Source organism: Cydia fagiglandana, chromosome 7 (assembly GCF_963556715.1).
Source record: "Cydia fagiglandana chromosome 7, ilCydFagi1.1, whole genome shotgun sequence".
Lineage (NCBI taxonomy): Eukaryota > Metazoa > Arthropoda > Insecta > Lepidoptera > Tortricidae > Cydia > Cydia fagiglandana.
The window spans coordinates 6,653,041-6,669,463 of NC_085938.1; the positions used below are offsets into that span (position 1 = coordinate 6,653,041).

A 16,423-nucleotide genomic window follows, 5' to 3' on the forward strand; every position below is an offset into this window, starting at 1 on the left:
TATGGTATATCCTTGACAGTGACAATTTGAATGTCATTTAGTTCATGACGTCATTCAAATTATTCATAGTACTATTCATATATTCTTATCTTTCTTTTCATGGTTTAATAATTATTATGTTCATGTCTAACACGTAAATTCAGAGTTGTTTGTTTACGTCATATTCTATAACAAATTTGAATAGTGCTCTACTAAAGGTGCTTTTGCAAAGGGTAAGAATACCAACTTTGTATTCCTTAAACTGTTAAACTTTGTTATTGTTTTTTCCTTCTTCAGAATCGTAAGTCGTAATTCAAACCACAGCAGTACTCTATTACAGATACTCTTTTATACGGTGTAAATATCTGTAATTAAGTAATCTCTACATTTAGGCGCCGTCTATAGTGTCAAGATGGCAAATATTCCGGAATGTCCGCCCAGTCTGAAATCTATCCAGCACTATTTGAAGGTAGCTACGGAACATGAGGCAAGGGATCCAGTGATTGCCTATTGGTGCAGGCTACATGCCTTACAAGTTGGTCTTAAGGCAACAACAAAGAAAACGCCAGAAGAGACTAAGGTTTTGATGGGTAAGCTTTTGTTATTATAACATTAACTTATAATTCAGTTTATTTTCTTAAACCTCTTGCATGATGGCCCCTATGACTATTCATTTTATATGGAGTAACGGTCACACTGTTCTCTGTAGAGATTTTTTTGCATTTAATTTATATAGAAATGAAACATTTAAGTAATAAAAATATGGTAACAACATATTTTTTTCAATTATTTTGTAAATTGACCTTAACCAAAAAAGACTTGAAAGAAATATAGGGGCCACTCATATCTCCAGATATTATATTGTATGTACTGTACATATTATGTATATTGTATGCCTCACTGAGTGTACGAAATATTGCATATTTTCAGCACTAATGGACTGGTTAGAAGAAGCCAAGAAGAGCATGAAAGACAATGAAGCCATCAGCAATGAGGTGGCGGGTCAGGCCCATCTTGAGAATTATGCTTTGAGACTGTTTCTATTTGCTGATAAGGCAGACAGAGAACAGAATTATGGAAAGTAAGAAAATATAACCTTTATTAATAACTTGAAACTCAGGGTTACTTTTAGTTCATAAGTGCTACATATACTTTGGGCATAACAAAAGTGACACTATTGCACTAAAAACTATAGATATATTTTCTTGTTAAAAAGGAATTGTGGCCATGGTTGCCTCAGGTCAGTAATTTCCGCACAAACCAGCTAGTTCTGTATCAACCAGCCTAAACATAAAAGCTGGACATATCATTTTTATTGTTATTCAAGGATCGTTGCTATGGTCCACTATTTAATACTGAAAGGATTTTAATGTATACTGCTAAAATATCAAACACAGTTCTAATATATTGAATGAATACACAATGTGGCTGTCCACTAGCGTTTTTCTCGAACAATGAACAAAAATTATAATTTCATTGACAAACCAGGGATAACTTTTAGTTTCAGCAATCGAAAGCAAATGTTTTATTCCAATGATTAAAAATTAAAGAAAAAAGTCTAGATTTCAATTCTGAAACTAACAACACAATATTGATTCTATTTGCTGTTTCAGGAACATGGTGAAAGCATTTTACACAGCCGGCATGATCTATGACGTGCTGACGACATTTGGAGACCTGACTGATGAAGCCGCGCAGAACAGGAAGTATGCTAAATGGAAGGCAGCCTACATCCACAATTGCTTGAAGAATGGAGAAGCGCCTGTCCCAGGTTAGTACAAATGTTACTGTACAAATATTAATTTAGTACCTATGTCATACAATTTACCAAATATCTAATGCAGTGCAGATGACTTTGATCTTAGATCTTATCTGTTAAACAAAGATATTCTCTTTTTTATGCAATGCGGTTGGCTACCAAAAGGACAGACTCCATTTTGCTGGGAAAGAACAAGCCCATTAAAAAAGTTTCCGGCGCACAGTTTGGGAACCCATGGCGTTAGAGGTTAAAGTCACTTTTCGAAAGGGTTTTTTTACCTAAGGGTCTGTTTCCTTTCATGCCGTATAAATGGCACACTTTCGGTAATAACCTCTCACAATGTCATTATAAATCAATGTTATGACATTACTTGTTGTTATGTCATTGTATTAGGTACGAGCCGTAAGGGCCGAAACATTCTCCTAACAATAGCTCTAGTTACCTATCACAGCAATCGACTCCTAAACTACTTACATGTGTGAATCATTTCTTTGTGGCCGTAGCAAATGTGGAGAAGTAAGTAATACAGCAAGCTATGTGTTAAATTAAAAACCTATTACAGGTCCAATGCAAGACGGAGAACAAAACGATGATTCAGAAGTGCCGAACCCCGCACCCGCCTCAGAGCCCGCACCCGGTGCGTCAGCGTCCGGCTTCCCGCAGGCGCCCGGCTTCTCGCAGGCCCCCGGCCTCCCGCAGGTCCCCGGCGCCGCGCCCGCGCCCGCCACGCCGCCCAGCAGCTTCTCCAGCACGCTGCCCGACCCCGCGCTCGCCATGCGCGCGGCCTCGCAGCTGCCCAACGTGCCCTACACGCCCGACCCCAACCCGGGCGGGTTCGTGCCCTACGACCCCGAGCAGCAGCCCGCCCCCGCCGCGCCCGCCTCCCTGTACGGAGACAACACGAGCGCCGCCCAGCTCACGCCGGACCAGATAGCTAAAGCCCAGAAATACTGCAAGTGGGCGAGCAGCGCTCTCAACTACGAGGATATGAAGACGGCCATCACTAATCTCAAAAATGCCTTGGAACTGTTGCAGACTGGAAGAGACCCGGCTTGAAGTTTTGTTACATTTTTTTATTTGCAGCACACCATTATGGAATCGAGGCAATACAGGTGATATACATTATGTTTATCATCATAATAAGAGAATCTTGATGTCCAGGCTGATTTGTGATATTCTTGATCCAATTTTCTATTGACTGACCTTTATGTAATGAGCATGAGTGTAGTTATGTATTTTGTACACCTCTAATGCACTCAATAACTATTCGCTAATAGTAGAATTAGCAACATTTTAAATTGTAATTAGTTGCAGAAATACGTAGTTTGCTTGATAGAAATTTTATAATACTACTAATTGGCTTAGACGGATGTCGCCTTAAATTCGCATGATGATTATATTACATATATAAATGTATATTATATTTATATGAAATTGAAAACAGTTGTATAGATACAGTACTCATTTTAAATACTTATTTTAGGGTTAAGCCTTAACAAGTATTTTATCCCACATGGTTGTACTAAAGAACAGCTTTAATCATTTTCGAGTTTTATTTAAACAAAAAGTAAATTTTACCGGTAGAAATGAAACCAAGTAATTCTCTTTCCATTTATTCAAACAATCACACTTCAAACACGACGCACATCACACAAATAAATAATACAATTATCTAATTTTATCAAAATTGCAATGATTATTAAATAGTTTGTCATCTCCAGTCAATGTGAAGTTTCTAATGGGTAACAATCATAACGTTACGATGAATATAGGTACCTAAAAGGTTACATATCATAATTGTTTATTGATACCTACGAGAACATACGTGTTCTTATGATGTCATGATGGTAATAAAATTAATTAAATACATAGCTAATCTTCAAGACTCCCTTTGAGCAAATCAGACACCACAAAATTTAAGGGTGCTTTAACCAAAGATATATCTTTGTGCATTAGTTGGCTAAACCTACCAATAATAATATACAGTGGCAGTAACCGTAGTCCCTAAATTACATACGCATTGCTATCATACTCGCACATACAAAATGAACCTAGTGCTTAGGTATCGCTTAAATTAATATCACTTTTAGGTACAAATAGCTCCTGTCGAGAGTCGGAGCACGATTTAATGTTATTCGTGATCTAATGACGGCGTTTCGAAACGGCTGTTGTCAAATAACTTAACTAAAACAACGGCGAGTGACTAGAGTAAATCACAGCAAAGTGACAAAAAGTCGTAACGACAGGATTTGTAAAACGACATTTTACAATAACATTGTTAAATTAATAAATATGCAAAATGCATTACGAATTCCAATTTAAACCTCTCACGGTATTGTTGAAATTTGAAAGCAATTGGCGTCAAATAAAGAATGGATGAGTTCAGCTAGTCTCTTTTGAGCCCGTTGCCGTTCTGTGTCGCCGCGTTCTTTTCCAGCTCCTCGCGGCGGCTGATCTGGTACCTGCGAATAAACAAAATTTTCATCTTAATTTTGTCCGTCTTACTAGGTACTTATATACCTATGTACACCAGATCGTGGACTATCTTCGAACCCGTGGACTGGATTCGGCAGGTTACGGAATCCAGGAGTTTGAAGATTGTGTCTGCTGACCGCTTAAGGGATTTTTTCCTTGTTAATTTTAATTAATACTTTTTGCTGTCTGAGAAATTTACTATTTGGTACCTACAGTAGGTCGATCTACAGATTGCAAGTTCCATTCCTATCAAAAATATGAGATGCTTTCCGAAAAATTTTGGAAATCTTCCTACGGCACTTCAGTAGGTCTATCTACTCTACTCTTGAAAACGTAATTAAGACTATTAGGAGAGGAGGAGAATCTTTAATACAAGCGGCATTACCTATCACAATTTCGACAAGACCTTATACCACAGAACTGTGCCTATGATGATCGGATTGCGCTAACGCGTTCAGTTCTCTTTACCATGGTGATAGATGTATTATGTAGGGGGATACAAAGGTACAGTGTTACAGATAACGGGCATAGTTGGAATCGCAATCGACTGGAACGCGTATTATTTGCGCGACATGCGTTCGTCATCGCGGATTCCTGGCGCGCTGCCAGACCAATGTAAGGCGTCTGATACCGCTAATTTTATTTCGTAACTCATGTTTACATCTCACTGAGAGAAAGATTGGTCAAGGTACTGAGAGTTACTCTATATTACTAGGTACCATTGTCGACACAGACAATTGACCTTACTTAAATCTTATTGCAAAGGCCTAAGGTCTACATTCCCAGATTATAATTTTGTTGTTAGTGCCATGAGTACGGTAATGATAATGAAACTCTTTGAGGTTTGCTTTTACGACAGTCGTTTCAATTTGAATGCAAAAGTCGGATCACGGTTTATCTTTGATGTGTGAGGAAAATTTATGCAGAAATATAAAATCTGCTATGCACATTTAGCAGCAATCGAGCGTAGGTGGCTCTAAAATCAGAATTTGTTTTTTACTACACACGTGGCGGACAAAATATGATAATAAATAAAAGACAAAATTATCTCAACATATTTTTAATGTAGCTAGGTCCAGGATATAAAAAATATAAACAGGTTATTTACGTTCTGAGAGATGGAACGCGTTCATTTTGCTTCCATCATTTCCGTTTATACTTAACCTTGCAGACCGGAAAGATTTAATTTCAATTTATTAGGAAGATACAATTAAATGATACAATACATCATACCTAATTCATATGTATACCTAAGAGATAAGATCATCAAAGTAACGACGGTAGTTAAACTGAGCGCTTCCCTGCTTTTAGTTATAGGCACTTTAACCCGATGATCCCGCCCACAACAGTAGTCGTAAAGCAGATTTCCCGGCCTTCGGGCTCGACTACTTTTGTATTACCGCCAAGTTCCACCTACCCAACTACGCTTAATTTACTCTTTAGGTTCAACTTATTTATTTAGATTAGACAGCCAACTGAAAAGTTAAAAACTGGTTTCCTTTCGAATACGAGGAAGGAGGAAGGTGTCAAAATAAAACGAAAGAACACGACGGCCTTAACCGTTTCGATCTTTGCTTAGCGCTCGACTTCTGTGCTAAGAAACAACGCAGCAGTCTCTCATCTCATCAACCAATGCTAGGTTCGTAGAGTCACCTCTGCCGCCGCTGTAGGGGAACACTTCTTGTAGGGGCTCATGGTGTTTGTTCCTATCCAAAATTTTGACATTTCTGTTTGTTAAAAATTTAACAGAGGTTTACGTTTTATAAATAAGAGGATAACTCACCAGACGACGAGCCGGCCGCTCAGCATGAAGAAGAACACCAGCGCCGGCGCGCAGCGGTCGAACGGGTCCCCCACCATCACGTGGGAGTACGCCGCGAGCACCATCAGCGCCACCAGCCCGATGTTCGCGGCGTTCTTTATCTTATCTGTAACGAAGGGTTCGTGGGTCAGCTTAAAAAAAACACGAAGAGGTAAACGTTCTGTAGGAACAAAATTTCACTCCACCGTTTATTTTATCCAGATCCATCGTCAGATTCTGTATATAAATATATATAGTGTACCTACATAGACTCCGACGCCCGAATATAGGTCTTACGCGTGTGCTCGACTAACAGTCGCTGACTGTGGTGTGCAGCCTGGCGGTTTATGCCGTTTATGGTCACCTTTTTGCCACGTCGATCGCAATCAAATGTGGAGCCGAGCCCCATATCGCATATTGTTCGTTCCGAGATTTGGCACCTATTTCCCCCGATTTTTGCACCCTCCGTTTTTTGTACCGCAACGCAACAGAGAGAGCGGATACTTAACTATCATCGCCTCCTTAATGGTTCGCGGTTTGCGTCCGTCCACGATTTTTGCGCGTGATTCACGCACTAGAAAAAGGTAATCGCAATATCGTCAAAATTAGTACTCATATGCGTCGAGATCATGCAGTGAGATACCTACCACGCCCACAGAATTAAATCTAACCACGCCAGTGCTAGTCTTCTAAAATTTTCGATTAAAACAAAGTGTTAGGCAGAACCAAGGTGGTCTCTGCTATAAGTGCCCAAGTGCCTGCACTAAATAGCTGCACTTTGTCGACACGGGGTATATATCTAACTACTCATGCGGCTCTTTAGAGGTGTACGGCTCTTCAAGCCACCCAAAAAAATCACACTTATAGACCATAAGAAAACAAAAACTAAAAACTGGTAATTTTCCTTAGTCATATTCTCGAATTTTGCCGACCCTACCTTACAAAGCTACCTAACAATTAGCATTGGGTAGCCGCGCGGATGCGAAAGATTTTTTTTTACTGTAAGTTTGACTTACGTCCAGGAAATAGTGCCATGGTGAGCCCGAAGAGTATCTCGAGCGCGCCCACGGTCCGCCTGTACCATTTCGACGGCAGCTTGAAGTCCAACGTCTCGGTTAATGGAAACACCTTGGCATATCTAACGTACTCCTTCCTCTGAAACAATGTAAACATCTGTCATGTCACGCTCGGCGCTGGTCCATTAACGTTTTCGTTGGCTTTAAATAATAGAACGATGACTGCAGCATTTAAAGTAGTAATATTCTAAATTTATTTTACGAGTAGCATACCTACTTTTGTGGTGGTGTTACGTCAAACAGACTCGTCATCATTCAGATTTTGTTTTATAGGTTTTAAAGAATAGAATCGCTGTTTGTTGAGACAAATAAGTTAAAGAAATTTTTGATAGAGTCGGATCTGTTCGGAAAGAGAAGAATCGTAGAATATATTGGGCCCTATACATCCACGACTCTTTTCTTTCCGAACAGACAGCTTTTATCGCTGACTGTAATTTTTTTTTTCAATTGGCAATTATATATCCACGTACATGTAGGTACATAATACACATCGAGACAATTCTAACAAACCCAAACACAATTAATAGGTTGCGTTGTTTTATCACAGACTTCCTATGGTCATTGGTTACCTCCTGTCTCCATAATGAGATCAACTCAATGGTACCATAATATAACAATGCGTGTCATCCGATTTATACATATGCGTGCAAAATTTCAGGTCGATCGGAGACCGGGAAGTGGGTCAAAATGTAACTTGCAAAATTTGATTTCAGACAGACAACAGGACAGATGAAACTAAAAATAAAATCTAGTAAATAAATAATATATAAGTATTGCAAGTCTCCAAGAATTCCTAACTAATATTCCTATTTGACAACATTGTTGTAGATGCGTGTTTACTGTGGCCGAAGATCATTGTTGTATTATGTTATTTATGAAATGTCATCTTACTATTACTACTTTTAGTCAGGGGGTAGTTTTAGTTAAAAAGATAAGCATTAACCATGGGGTTGAAAACAGCTACTTGATCACTACAGAAGGCGCTTGAAAATTTAAAAATCATTTGTTAAAAATGAAGAATCTTTGATTCTTCCTAAGGCGAAGGCGAAATAAGTCTCCGTTTCAGCCGGAGAAAATGATTTCGTATGTCTGTGCGGCGCTGTTCTCCTTTAGTCCGCATTTCTCAACCGATTCTCGTAAATTTGTCTAAGCTTGTTCGATAATTAAGTATGTAATAATAAAGGATGTTTGTGGTCGATACACTATGATCAATACACAACAATAAACAATATTTAGAGTGTAATACTTACCTATTGTCATGCATGTCCTTTTATTCATATATACATTATACCTACGGTGTAAATACTTTAACGTAACTTGTTAATCAAATATTTAGATAAATTAGTCACCATAGTGGTATCACGAAAAGTACATTAGGCAATAAAAACTCGCAAGATTTTTATGTACTTACAGTCGCCAGCTCGCCAGTATGACAAGGGACGAGTGCAGCACTCGATAGTCGCAGGTTGTCCCACGGGAGAATTCGCCCCAAATGACTATTTTTTTTTAGGGTTCCGTACCCAAAGGGTAAAACGGGACCCTATTACTAAGACTTCGCTGTCCGTCCGTCCGTCCGTCTGTCACCAGGCTGTCATATCTCACGAACCGTGATAGCTAGGCAGTTGAAATTTTCACAGATGATGTATTTCTGTTGCCGCTATAACAACAAATACTAAAAACAATAAAATAAAGATTTAAGTGGAGCTCCCATACGGGTCAAAAACATTCTATGTTCGCGTCTTTCCTGTAGACATACACAAGACATATAGCCCTTAACTCTTGTGTATGTCGACAGGAAAGACGCGAACACAGAATGTTTTTGACCCATACAACAAACGTGATTTTTTACCAAAGTTAAGCAACGTCGGGCGGGGTCAGTACTTGGATGGGTGACCGTTTTTTGCATTATGGTACGGAACCCTTCGTGCGCGAGTCCGACTCGCACTTGCCCGGTTTTTTCCGGATGGTGTCAAATGAGGATATTTCAGAGATAGCAAGCAGATAAGTCAATGGCGTAGTCATTAATGTCAGTATATAGGCAGACTAGATGTATACAAAGGCCTAACATTCGAGTTTGTGAAAAAGCACGTGTAAAATAGCGTCAGTCAATGCATCAGTACAGGAACGCGTAAACGAACTTTGCTTGACCTTGCCTCGAGGAATGATGTAAACCCAAAATAAAACTAATATAGTTTCTGCCACTACGTCACCCAAACACTCTACAATTCTACATAGATATGCGTAACCATGCACTTCGTCCGTCGGTGCTGTAAATAACGCCGCGCATCGGATTGTGTCTATCTATCGCGTTAATCACATCCCATTAATTTTAATCACTTGGCATCGTAACCAGATATAAGGCTTGCAAATAAGGAACATTGTTACGCTGTATTAATTTGGCTATGATTAATTTTATAGATTGAATTTCGGAACGGTGTCGCCACTCATTGTCGCAACCAGCCGGCTCGGGCGACCTGCGGGAATTAGGCGGCAGGCCAAATACCGAAATAGCATTTCTCATCGCTCAGTAACAAAATCAATGCACCGACCAAACTATTAATGTTTATTACTCGAAAACAATGCACTTACCAAGTCCTTGTGAAGTTCCTTCGAAATAAAAGGCGTCAACTTTGTGATTCCAACAAATATAAAAAACACCCCTAAAAGGATTGATAAACTCTTCAACACGATTGAGCCCATTTTTTCAAACTATCTCGACTTTTATCTGCGGAGATATAAAATGCCTCAATCCATTTAAATATAACTATCCGTTTCAGGAATGATACTATTTCATTTCGTGTGACACATTGTATATGATTTTATTTTTTAATAATTTATGCGATTTCATATCATACTATCTTTTTAAAAAATACGACAAATTGGTATTCTAAATGATTATGGACTAAAGAGCGCCAGAGGAGCACACACGTTTCGCGCCGGCGCGAAAAAATCCATATCTGACCTGATAGTGTTGCCAGCAGTAAAAAATTGGACGCATAGTAGAAATAGTAGAAAAGTACATGAATATTATAGTCTGTCAACGTGTCAACACAATCCCGTCAGTAGAAAAATACGGAAATTTTAAAAAATGTATGCGCTAAGAATTATCGGCCCATATAAAATTTGAACATCGTGCCTTTTTCTACTGACAAAGTTGTTTGACAAACTATAAAAAAATGCCGTAGAATACAAATTATTGTGTAATTATTATTAAAAGACATCTTAAAAATACAATGTTATCATTAAGTTGCTAACACACTATCGCACCGCACCAAGGTCATTGTGGGACGCACCCATAAGTAAGAGGGAGAAAGAGATATCGCTTTCTCCCTTTTACTTATGGGTGCGTCCCACAATGACCTTGGTGCGGTGCGATAGTGTGTTAGCAACTTTAATTATCCCATTAAGTGACGTAACATCCAGCTATTCATAGAACTAATGTATAGAACTAATGTACGATCGAATACTTTTTTATTATCAATGACTGTATGCTATCCTGCTTGTGAGTGGGACAAGGAAATAACATATACCTATCTCTGTCCGTCTCGGCAGAAAGTGTTGAGAAAAATGCTCTTTTTTGTGTGAAGGTATCTTTTTTTTAACATCATATTTTCATAGAAATTGGTCATCAATTGATATACTTTGCCATACAGAGTTAGCTGGGTCCGACTCTAGGTATAAAAAATTCAAAATTTTCAAGAATTTGGCAAAAAAGATCATCTTTGTAGTATGGCCTTAGTGCATGGTACAAGTATGATACAAAAAGTTGTATCAAATCAAACTTGGCCAATTTAAAGGGTGACTCTCATAAAAGTTACTTAATTTAATGTTTAAGGGAATAATCAACAAGATAGACATAATCAATTTATGGGAAGGAAAATTCAGATAACTAATCAAATGTGTGTACAAAAAACGGGTCAAGTGCGAGTCGGACTCGCGTTCCGTACATTACTCAATTAAAAAACAATGTTTTTTTATACGTAAAGCTCGAGTGAATTGCCTTTAAAAAAACCCGTAGGGGTCGCATCAAAATATTAGACCCAGTAGTTTTGGAGATAAAGGTCATTTTTTGCCTATTTTTCTTGAATTACTTCTAAACTGTTTATTCTAAAATTACAAAAAAAATATATTTGAAATTCTCACATTGAGCTCTTTCATTTGATATGTAACACGATATATTTTAAAAAACTTTATTTTTCAATTTTCTCATTTATCCCTCAAAAGTGGCCCCCATATTTAAAATTCATTTGTTTACATTTCATGTCCGTCTTTGGGTCATAAACTCACATATGTGTACCAAATTTCAACTTAATTGGTCCAGTAGTTTCGGAGAAAATGGGCTGTGACAGACGGACAGGCAGACAGACGCACGAGTGATCCTATAAGGGTTCCGTTTTTTCCTTTTGAGGTACGGAACCCTAAAAAAACACTGCTTGTAAATAATAATTTTTATATCAATTTATTAAAATGTTTTGATATTATTACAAGAAACATTTGCTTCAATTAAAAGGGTTTTAAAATCATTCATAAATGAAGTTGATCCACAAATCAGAAATTGGTCATTACCAGAGAATGGTTCCAACAATTTTAAATCTGTAAACTCCAGTTTCCTATTATGAATAGGTTCCTGATACTTTGGCATACAATTTGAATTATTTATAAAAACATTATATTGAAAATTCCAATAAGATTTAAATGCGTACAACTCATTTCTTAAAATAATTGTTTCTGGTGATGAACAACAGAAGTATAACGCTATTTTAGTGTAATCATCTTCATTGGTTAAAACATCTTGTATTATAGAAAAGAATGGGGCTATTCCAGTCCCATGGGCAATCATAATTATTCTTTCATACTTATTAGGTACCAATTCAAAAGATCCATAGGGCCCTCTCCACAATGTTTCTTGTCCTGGTGTCATATTACATAAATAACTTGATACTCGTCCATTCTCATATTTCTTCACAATCACCACAAAGTCATAGTCATTATTCACAATACTATATTTGATAGGAGTATATGCTCTACTACACACTTCACCTCCTGCATCATATTTCACTAAGAAATGATCACCAGCTTTCCAAAATAGCTTTTTCCCAATTACAGATTCAGTCCTTTTGAATGCAAGGATCCTATGAAATGAACACAGTTCTAAATTATCTACAAGTGTAAACTTAGTATATTCTAATTGTGATAAAGCATTTTCTTCTACCACTTCTGACAATTCCCCATTCTTTATAAAGGCTTCGTACAATTTTAGCTGCTTTTCGTAGACGTCAAATACGCACGGATTACATCCACTGTTACAGCAATCTTCTTTGTTTGGTTCAATTGGCTGTCTCATGTCTTATTTTCGTTGATAAACTGTATCCCTGACCAAGTTATTTCTTAACTACTTAAATATGATAAAGAAAGCTAAGTTTCATAAATTTTCGTCGAATGTTCTGTGTTTAAAAATTACTTCTGATAAACTTAAAAGCCATTAAAAGCGGATTAATCCAATGAATGAGTTATTTGTAATGTAACATAACAAGTTTCTTATTAAGCTTATATTTTATAATATGAGATAATTTTTAATTATATACTCCAATTGCGACGTAAATCAACAAAATAAACTTATTAAACTTCCATAACCTGCCGAGTGTCAAATATGAAATGTCAAGTGTCAAGTATCGCATAGATTTATAATATATAGAGATACCTTCTCAGCGAGCTGTCACTGTTGCCACTTATGCCGGCTACATACGTAACGATAAATCGTTGCGATAAAACTGTGCAGTCCGACTGTGCAGATAAATCGAACCGTGTGTATGACAAATCGTTACGATAATTGACAACGATTTGTCATACACACGGTTCGATTTATCTGCACAGTCGGACTGCACAGTTTTATCGCTACGATTTATCGTTAAGCCCCCTCCAGACTACGTGCGTGAATCGCGCCGCGACGTCGCGGAGCGAACATATCACGAAGTTGACGTATGACTCCACACTCGCACACTTCACGGCGATTTCGCAGTTTGGTTTGCGGCAAGATGGCGGAAAAGCATCAGCTGATCGAGTTTAACTGTTAGTTATCTATGGCATCATACGTGATTTAGCTGTTTTTCCATTTTGTTTTCTTGTGAAACCGTAAAATATAGCTGCTTAATATAATATAATCATAATTTAATTCATATTTATCTTGCCACAGAGGAGCCAAAATATTGTGTAATGTGGAGTCTTACAAGTTCGCGCTTCGCGTCTCCTTTGACGCGGGCCGAAATACCGACAAAAAACGGAGAACAAGGCGCGAAGGCGTGAACAATCTGCGAAATCGACGCCACACTTGCGTTCGCGGCTTCGCCCGCGATTCACGCGCATAGTCTGGAGGGCGCTTTACGTGAGTAGCCGGGGTTATTTAGGTGTACGATTAACAATGTGGCCCACCTTGCTGTAGCCATATCGATAAACTATCGACATTTCTTGCAATTTTAATTTTACTTCAAAGGTTTAACGATAGAGTCTGGCTAGCCAAAAATTATTGACAGATATTTCGTTGTTGTATCACCAATTGTCTATGATTAAAAAAAAAGCTAAAAGTCAGTTGTCAATTTATGTCATTCATTCAAATTTTTTGCGGTTTATAAAGGGTTTATTTTAAATAATATTAATAATTTCTATACTGAGTGAGGTTCGCAAACTATTATTTAAGCTCGTAAATTCCGTGGAGGCTGGGGAGGACGCTTGTGTGGGACGCCACCTGCGTTGACACGCTGGCGCCGTCCCACCTACAGGCGACCTCCGTCAGGGCGGGAGCTGCGGCTACAACCGCAGAACAGAACAAGCGGCGCAAATATGCTGTCCTCGGTGAGGGATATATATTTGCGCCATTTGGCGTAGAGACTCTGGGACCGTGGGGGCCTAGCGCAAAAGCCTTATTTAAGGAAATGTCCCAGCGTCTCATCGACACCACAGGTGACCAGAGGGCTGGCAGCTACCTCGGCCAGAGAATAAGCCTGGCCATCCAAAAAGGAAACGCTGCCAGCCTTCTGGGCACCATAACAAACGAAGGCGACCTGGGGAGCATTTTTTATTTATAAGTTCTGTTAAATTTTAGTTTTAATTTTAATGTTGTTTTTATTATCACTTTATTTGTTATTGGTAAATAAAATTTATTATATAGCTCGTAAATAATTACGACAATGTGCGAAGTCGACGTGAAGCGTTGTTTAACGAAAAATTGCAATGTTTACATCTCCTAACCAAATGTAAACAAATTAGGAGGTTGGTCCTCTATAAATATTTTGATACTTTAAGTACTAGTTCTAACATTTGCCTATTACTTTGTTTAAGTACGTGAATTTATTAATGCCTGAATCTCATAAACAGGAAAAGTGTATAAAGAAACGGATAAACTAAAAGTTCTGAAAAATATCTATAAAATCTAAAGATTGGAACGTAAACATATGTGTTTGTCGTTGACTGTACTTTAAATAGTGGTAGAAATTATGTGAGCTGACTTTGAGTGCACGTAAACGCTCATTTAACTTATTTCCTTACTTGTGCACAGAAAAACAAAAATATTGTCCAATATCATAACTAAAATTCCTACTACTCAAAGTGTGACCAGCCCAAGATTTTTTGAATTTCCCGCCAAACATTTGTGTAAAATTTCAGTAGCCAGACTCTACCTAAAATGAACAAAAACGCTTTTAATCTTTATTGTGGTTATCAGATCACAATTTTATCGTCACGCCCCAGAAGGGAACCAAGGGAAAGTTCAGATATTTAATCAAAATACATAAATACCAACTAAAATATGTGTTCCGCAATAATTGAATTATTTTATTATATTCTAATATATTTATTATTCATTAGCATTTCATTTATGTTTATGTTTAACGAAGATATTGAAGTTTCAATTAATAGCTATTTCGTTCCGCTGTGTAGCGTTTATCGATATTAAAATCGACTTTTCACATCCCTAAAAGAGCAAACATACACGTTTTTACGCAAACATACACAGCCTGGGCGCATCAAAAAAGGCAACACTTGATATGAAGTTCACCTTGTCAACAGTATGGTTGTCCTTTTTTGACAAACGGCATTTTTAAAAGAGCGAGGAGAGGGAAGTGATACTAGTTGCTGCGCCGTCAAAGTGAACAGAGGGGTTACCGCGAAAATCGAAGTTCGCAAATTGCGGGGATTTTTCTCTGTCACTCTAATTACGCCTTCGTTGGAGTAAAAGAGAAAGATCCCCGCAATTTGCGAATTTTGGTTTTCGCGGTAGCCGCTGAGAAAACGTTGGGGCCTTGAAGTATCTTTTCTTAAGCCCCTTCCAGACTATGCGCGTGAATCGCGGGCGAAGGGCGGGCTGTCCGCGAAAATCGACGCCACACGCGTTCGCGGCTTCGCGCCGCGATTCGCGCACGAGTGTGGAGGAGGCTTTACAGCTTATTTACATTCGCGGCTCGTGGCGCGTCTCTTCTTAAGCCCGCTCCACACTCGTGCGCGAATCGCGGCGCGAAGCCGCGAACGCGAGTCTGGAGTCGATTTCGCATATCAGCGAACTAGACTCCACACTCGCGTTCGCGGCTTCGCCCGCGATTCACGCGCATAGTCTGGAGGGCGCTTTACCCTCAAGTTCGTAAGCTCGTGGAGCTAATGACTACACTCTCGCCTCGTGGCTCGTATCGTGTCTCGGCCACAGCTCGTGAGCTCGTCGAGGTAATCAATTTTTAATACAAACTGTATACCGTGGCTCGGCTCGTAGCTCAACTCGCGGCTCGGCTCGTGGCTCGCACGCGAATGTAAATCGAGGGTAGTTTCATTAAAGCTTTTATAGACGTTGCGACAAATGGCATACGATTTAAAGGTGCATACACACCAAGCCAACGAATGGTTCGCCGGCCTTCGTTAACCCTGTCTGGACGACTGAACAAGCGCCAACGACCTTTCCTTGAAATCGTTCGTTAGAATGTGCCGACAATACGCTGAAAGGCGGTATCATTCGTTCTCAGTGCGGCCAGAGGGGCTACCGCGAAAACCGAAATCCGCAAATTGCGGGGATCTTTCTCTTTTACTCCAATGAAGGCGTAATAAGACTGACAGAGAAAAATGCCCGCAATTTGCGAACTTCGATTTTGGCGGTTATAGCCCTGGCTAGACAGCTGCTGGCCAAAGTGCTCATTTTATTACAATACAATCCATCCTTGCGGACCTTAGAGGATATAACCATATAATTTGGTTATATCCTCGTAAGTTGCGGACATCGTACTCCCGTGTCAGTAAAACTCCCGCTGCTCTTGCGTGGAATAGCACGCTTACTGCGCAAGTGTGATGAAAAAATAT

General features: G+C 38.9%; 3 protein-coding genes across 3 annotated transcripts; 1 reads left to right on the forward strand and 2 right to left on the reverse strand.

Moving 5' to 3' along the window:
• Window positions 1-50: 50 nt before the first annotated feature.
• LOC134665786 (vacuolar protein sorting-associated protein VTA1 homolog) lies at window positions 51-4,118 on the forward strand. The gene is made up of 5 exons (XM_063522770.1): window positions 51-212; window positions 372-569; window positions 910-1,060; window positions 1,593-1,750; window positions 2,301-4,118. Exons 2-5 carry the CDS (start codon window positions 392-394, stop codon window positions 2,792-2,794), a joined length of 981 nt encoding a protein of 326 aa, XP_063378840.1. The 5' UTR covers window positions 51-212; window positions 372-391; the 3' UTR covers window positions 2,795-4,118.
• On the reverse strand, window positions 3,339-10,027 carry LOC134665787 (novel acetylcholine receptor chaperone). The gene is made up of 4 exons (XM_063522771.1): window positions 9,680-10,027; window positions 7,031-7,169; window positions 5,997-6,141; window positions 3,339-4,200 (listed from the first exon to the last, which is right to left on the reverse strand). Exons 1-4 carry the CDS (start codon window positions 9,788-9,790, stop codon window positions 4,125-4,127), a joined length of 471 nt encoding a protein of 156 aa, XP_063378841.1. The 5' UTR covers window positions 9,791-10,027; the 3' UTR covers window positions 3,339-4,124.
• A 1,506-nt stretch (window positions 10,028-11,533) lies between these two features.
• LOC134665788 (NADH-cytochrome b5 reductase-like) lies at window positions 11,534-12,722 on the reverse strand. The gene has a single exon (XM_063522772.1). It carries the CDS (start codon window positions 12,432-12,434, stop codon window positions 11,553-11,555), a length of 882 nt encoding a protein of 293 aa, XP_063378842.1. The 5' UTR covers window positions 12,435-12,722; the 3' UTR covers window positions 11,534-11,552.
• Between the last annotated feature and the right edge of the window lie 3,701 nt (window positions 12,723-16,423).

Excerpts from the sequence above, each read along its gene's own strand:
- LOC134665786 (XM_063522770.1), top strand. The coding sequence starts at position 392 with ATGGCAAATATTCCGGAATGTCCGCCCAGTCTGAAATCTATCCAGCAC. Across the intron at positions 570-909 it reads AGAGACTAAGGTTTTGATGG|CACTAATGGACTGGTTAGAA; the intron begins GTAAGCTTTTGT and ends GCATATTTTCAG. Across the intron at positions 1,061-1,592 it reads AGAGAACAGAATTATGGAAA|GAACATGGTGAAAGCATTTT; the intron begins GTAAGAAAATAT and ends TTGCTGTTTCAG.
- LOC134665787 (XM_063522771.1), bottom strand. The coding sequence starts at position 9,790 with ATGGGCTCAATCGTGTTGAAGAGTTTATCAATCCTTTTAGGGGTGTTT. Across the intron at positions 6,142-7,030 it reads CATGGCACTATTTCCTGGAC|ATAAGATAAAGAACGCCGCG; the intron begins GTAAGTCAAACT and ends CCTTCGTTACAG. Across the intron at positions 4,201-5,996 it reads AGCGGCCGGCTCGTCGTCTG|GTACCAGATCAGCCGCCGCG; the intron begins GTGAGTTATCCT and ends GTTTATTCGCAG.
- LOC134665788 (XM_063522772.1), bottom strand. The coding sequence starts at position 12,434 with ATGAGACAGCCAATTGAACCAAACAAAGAAGATTGCTGTAACAGTGGA.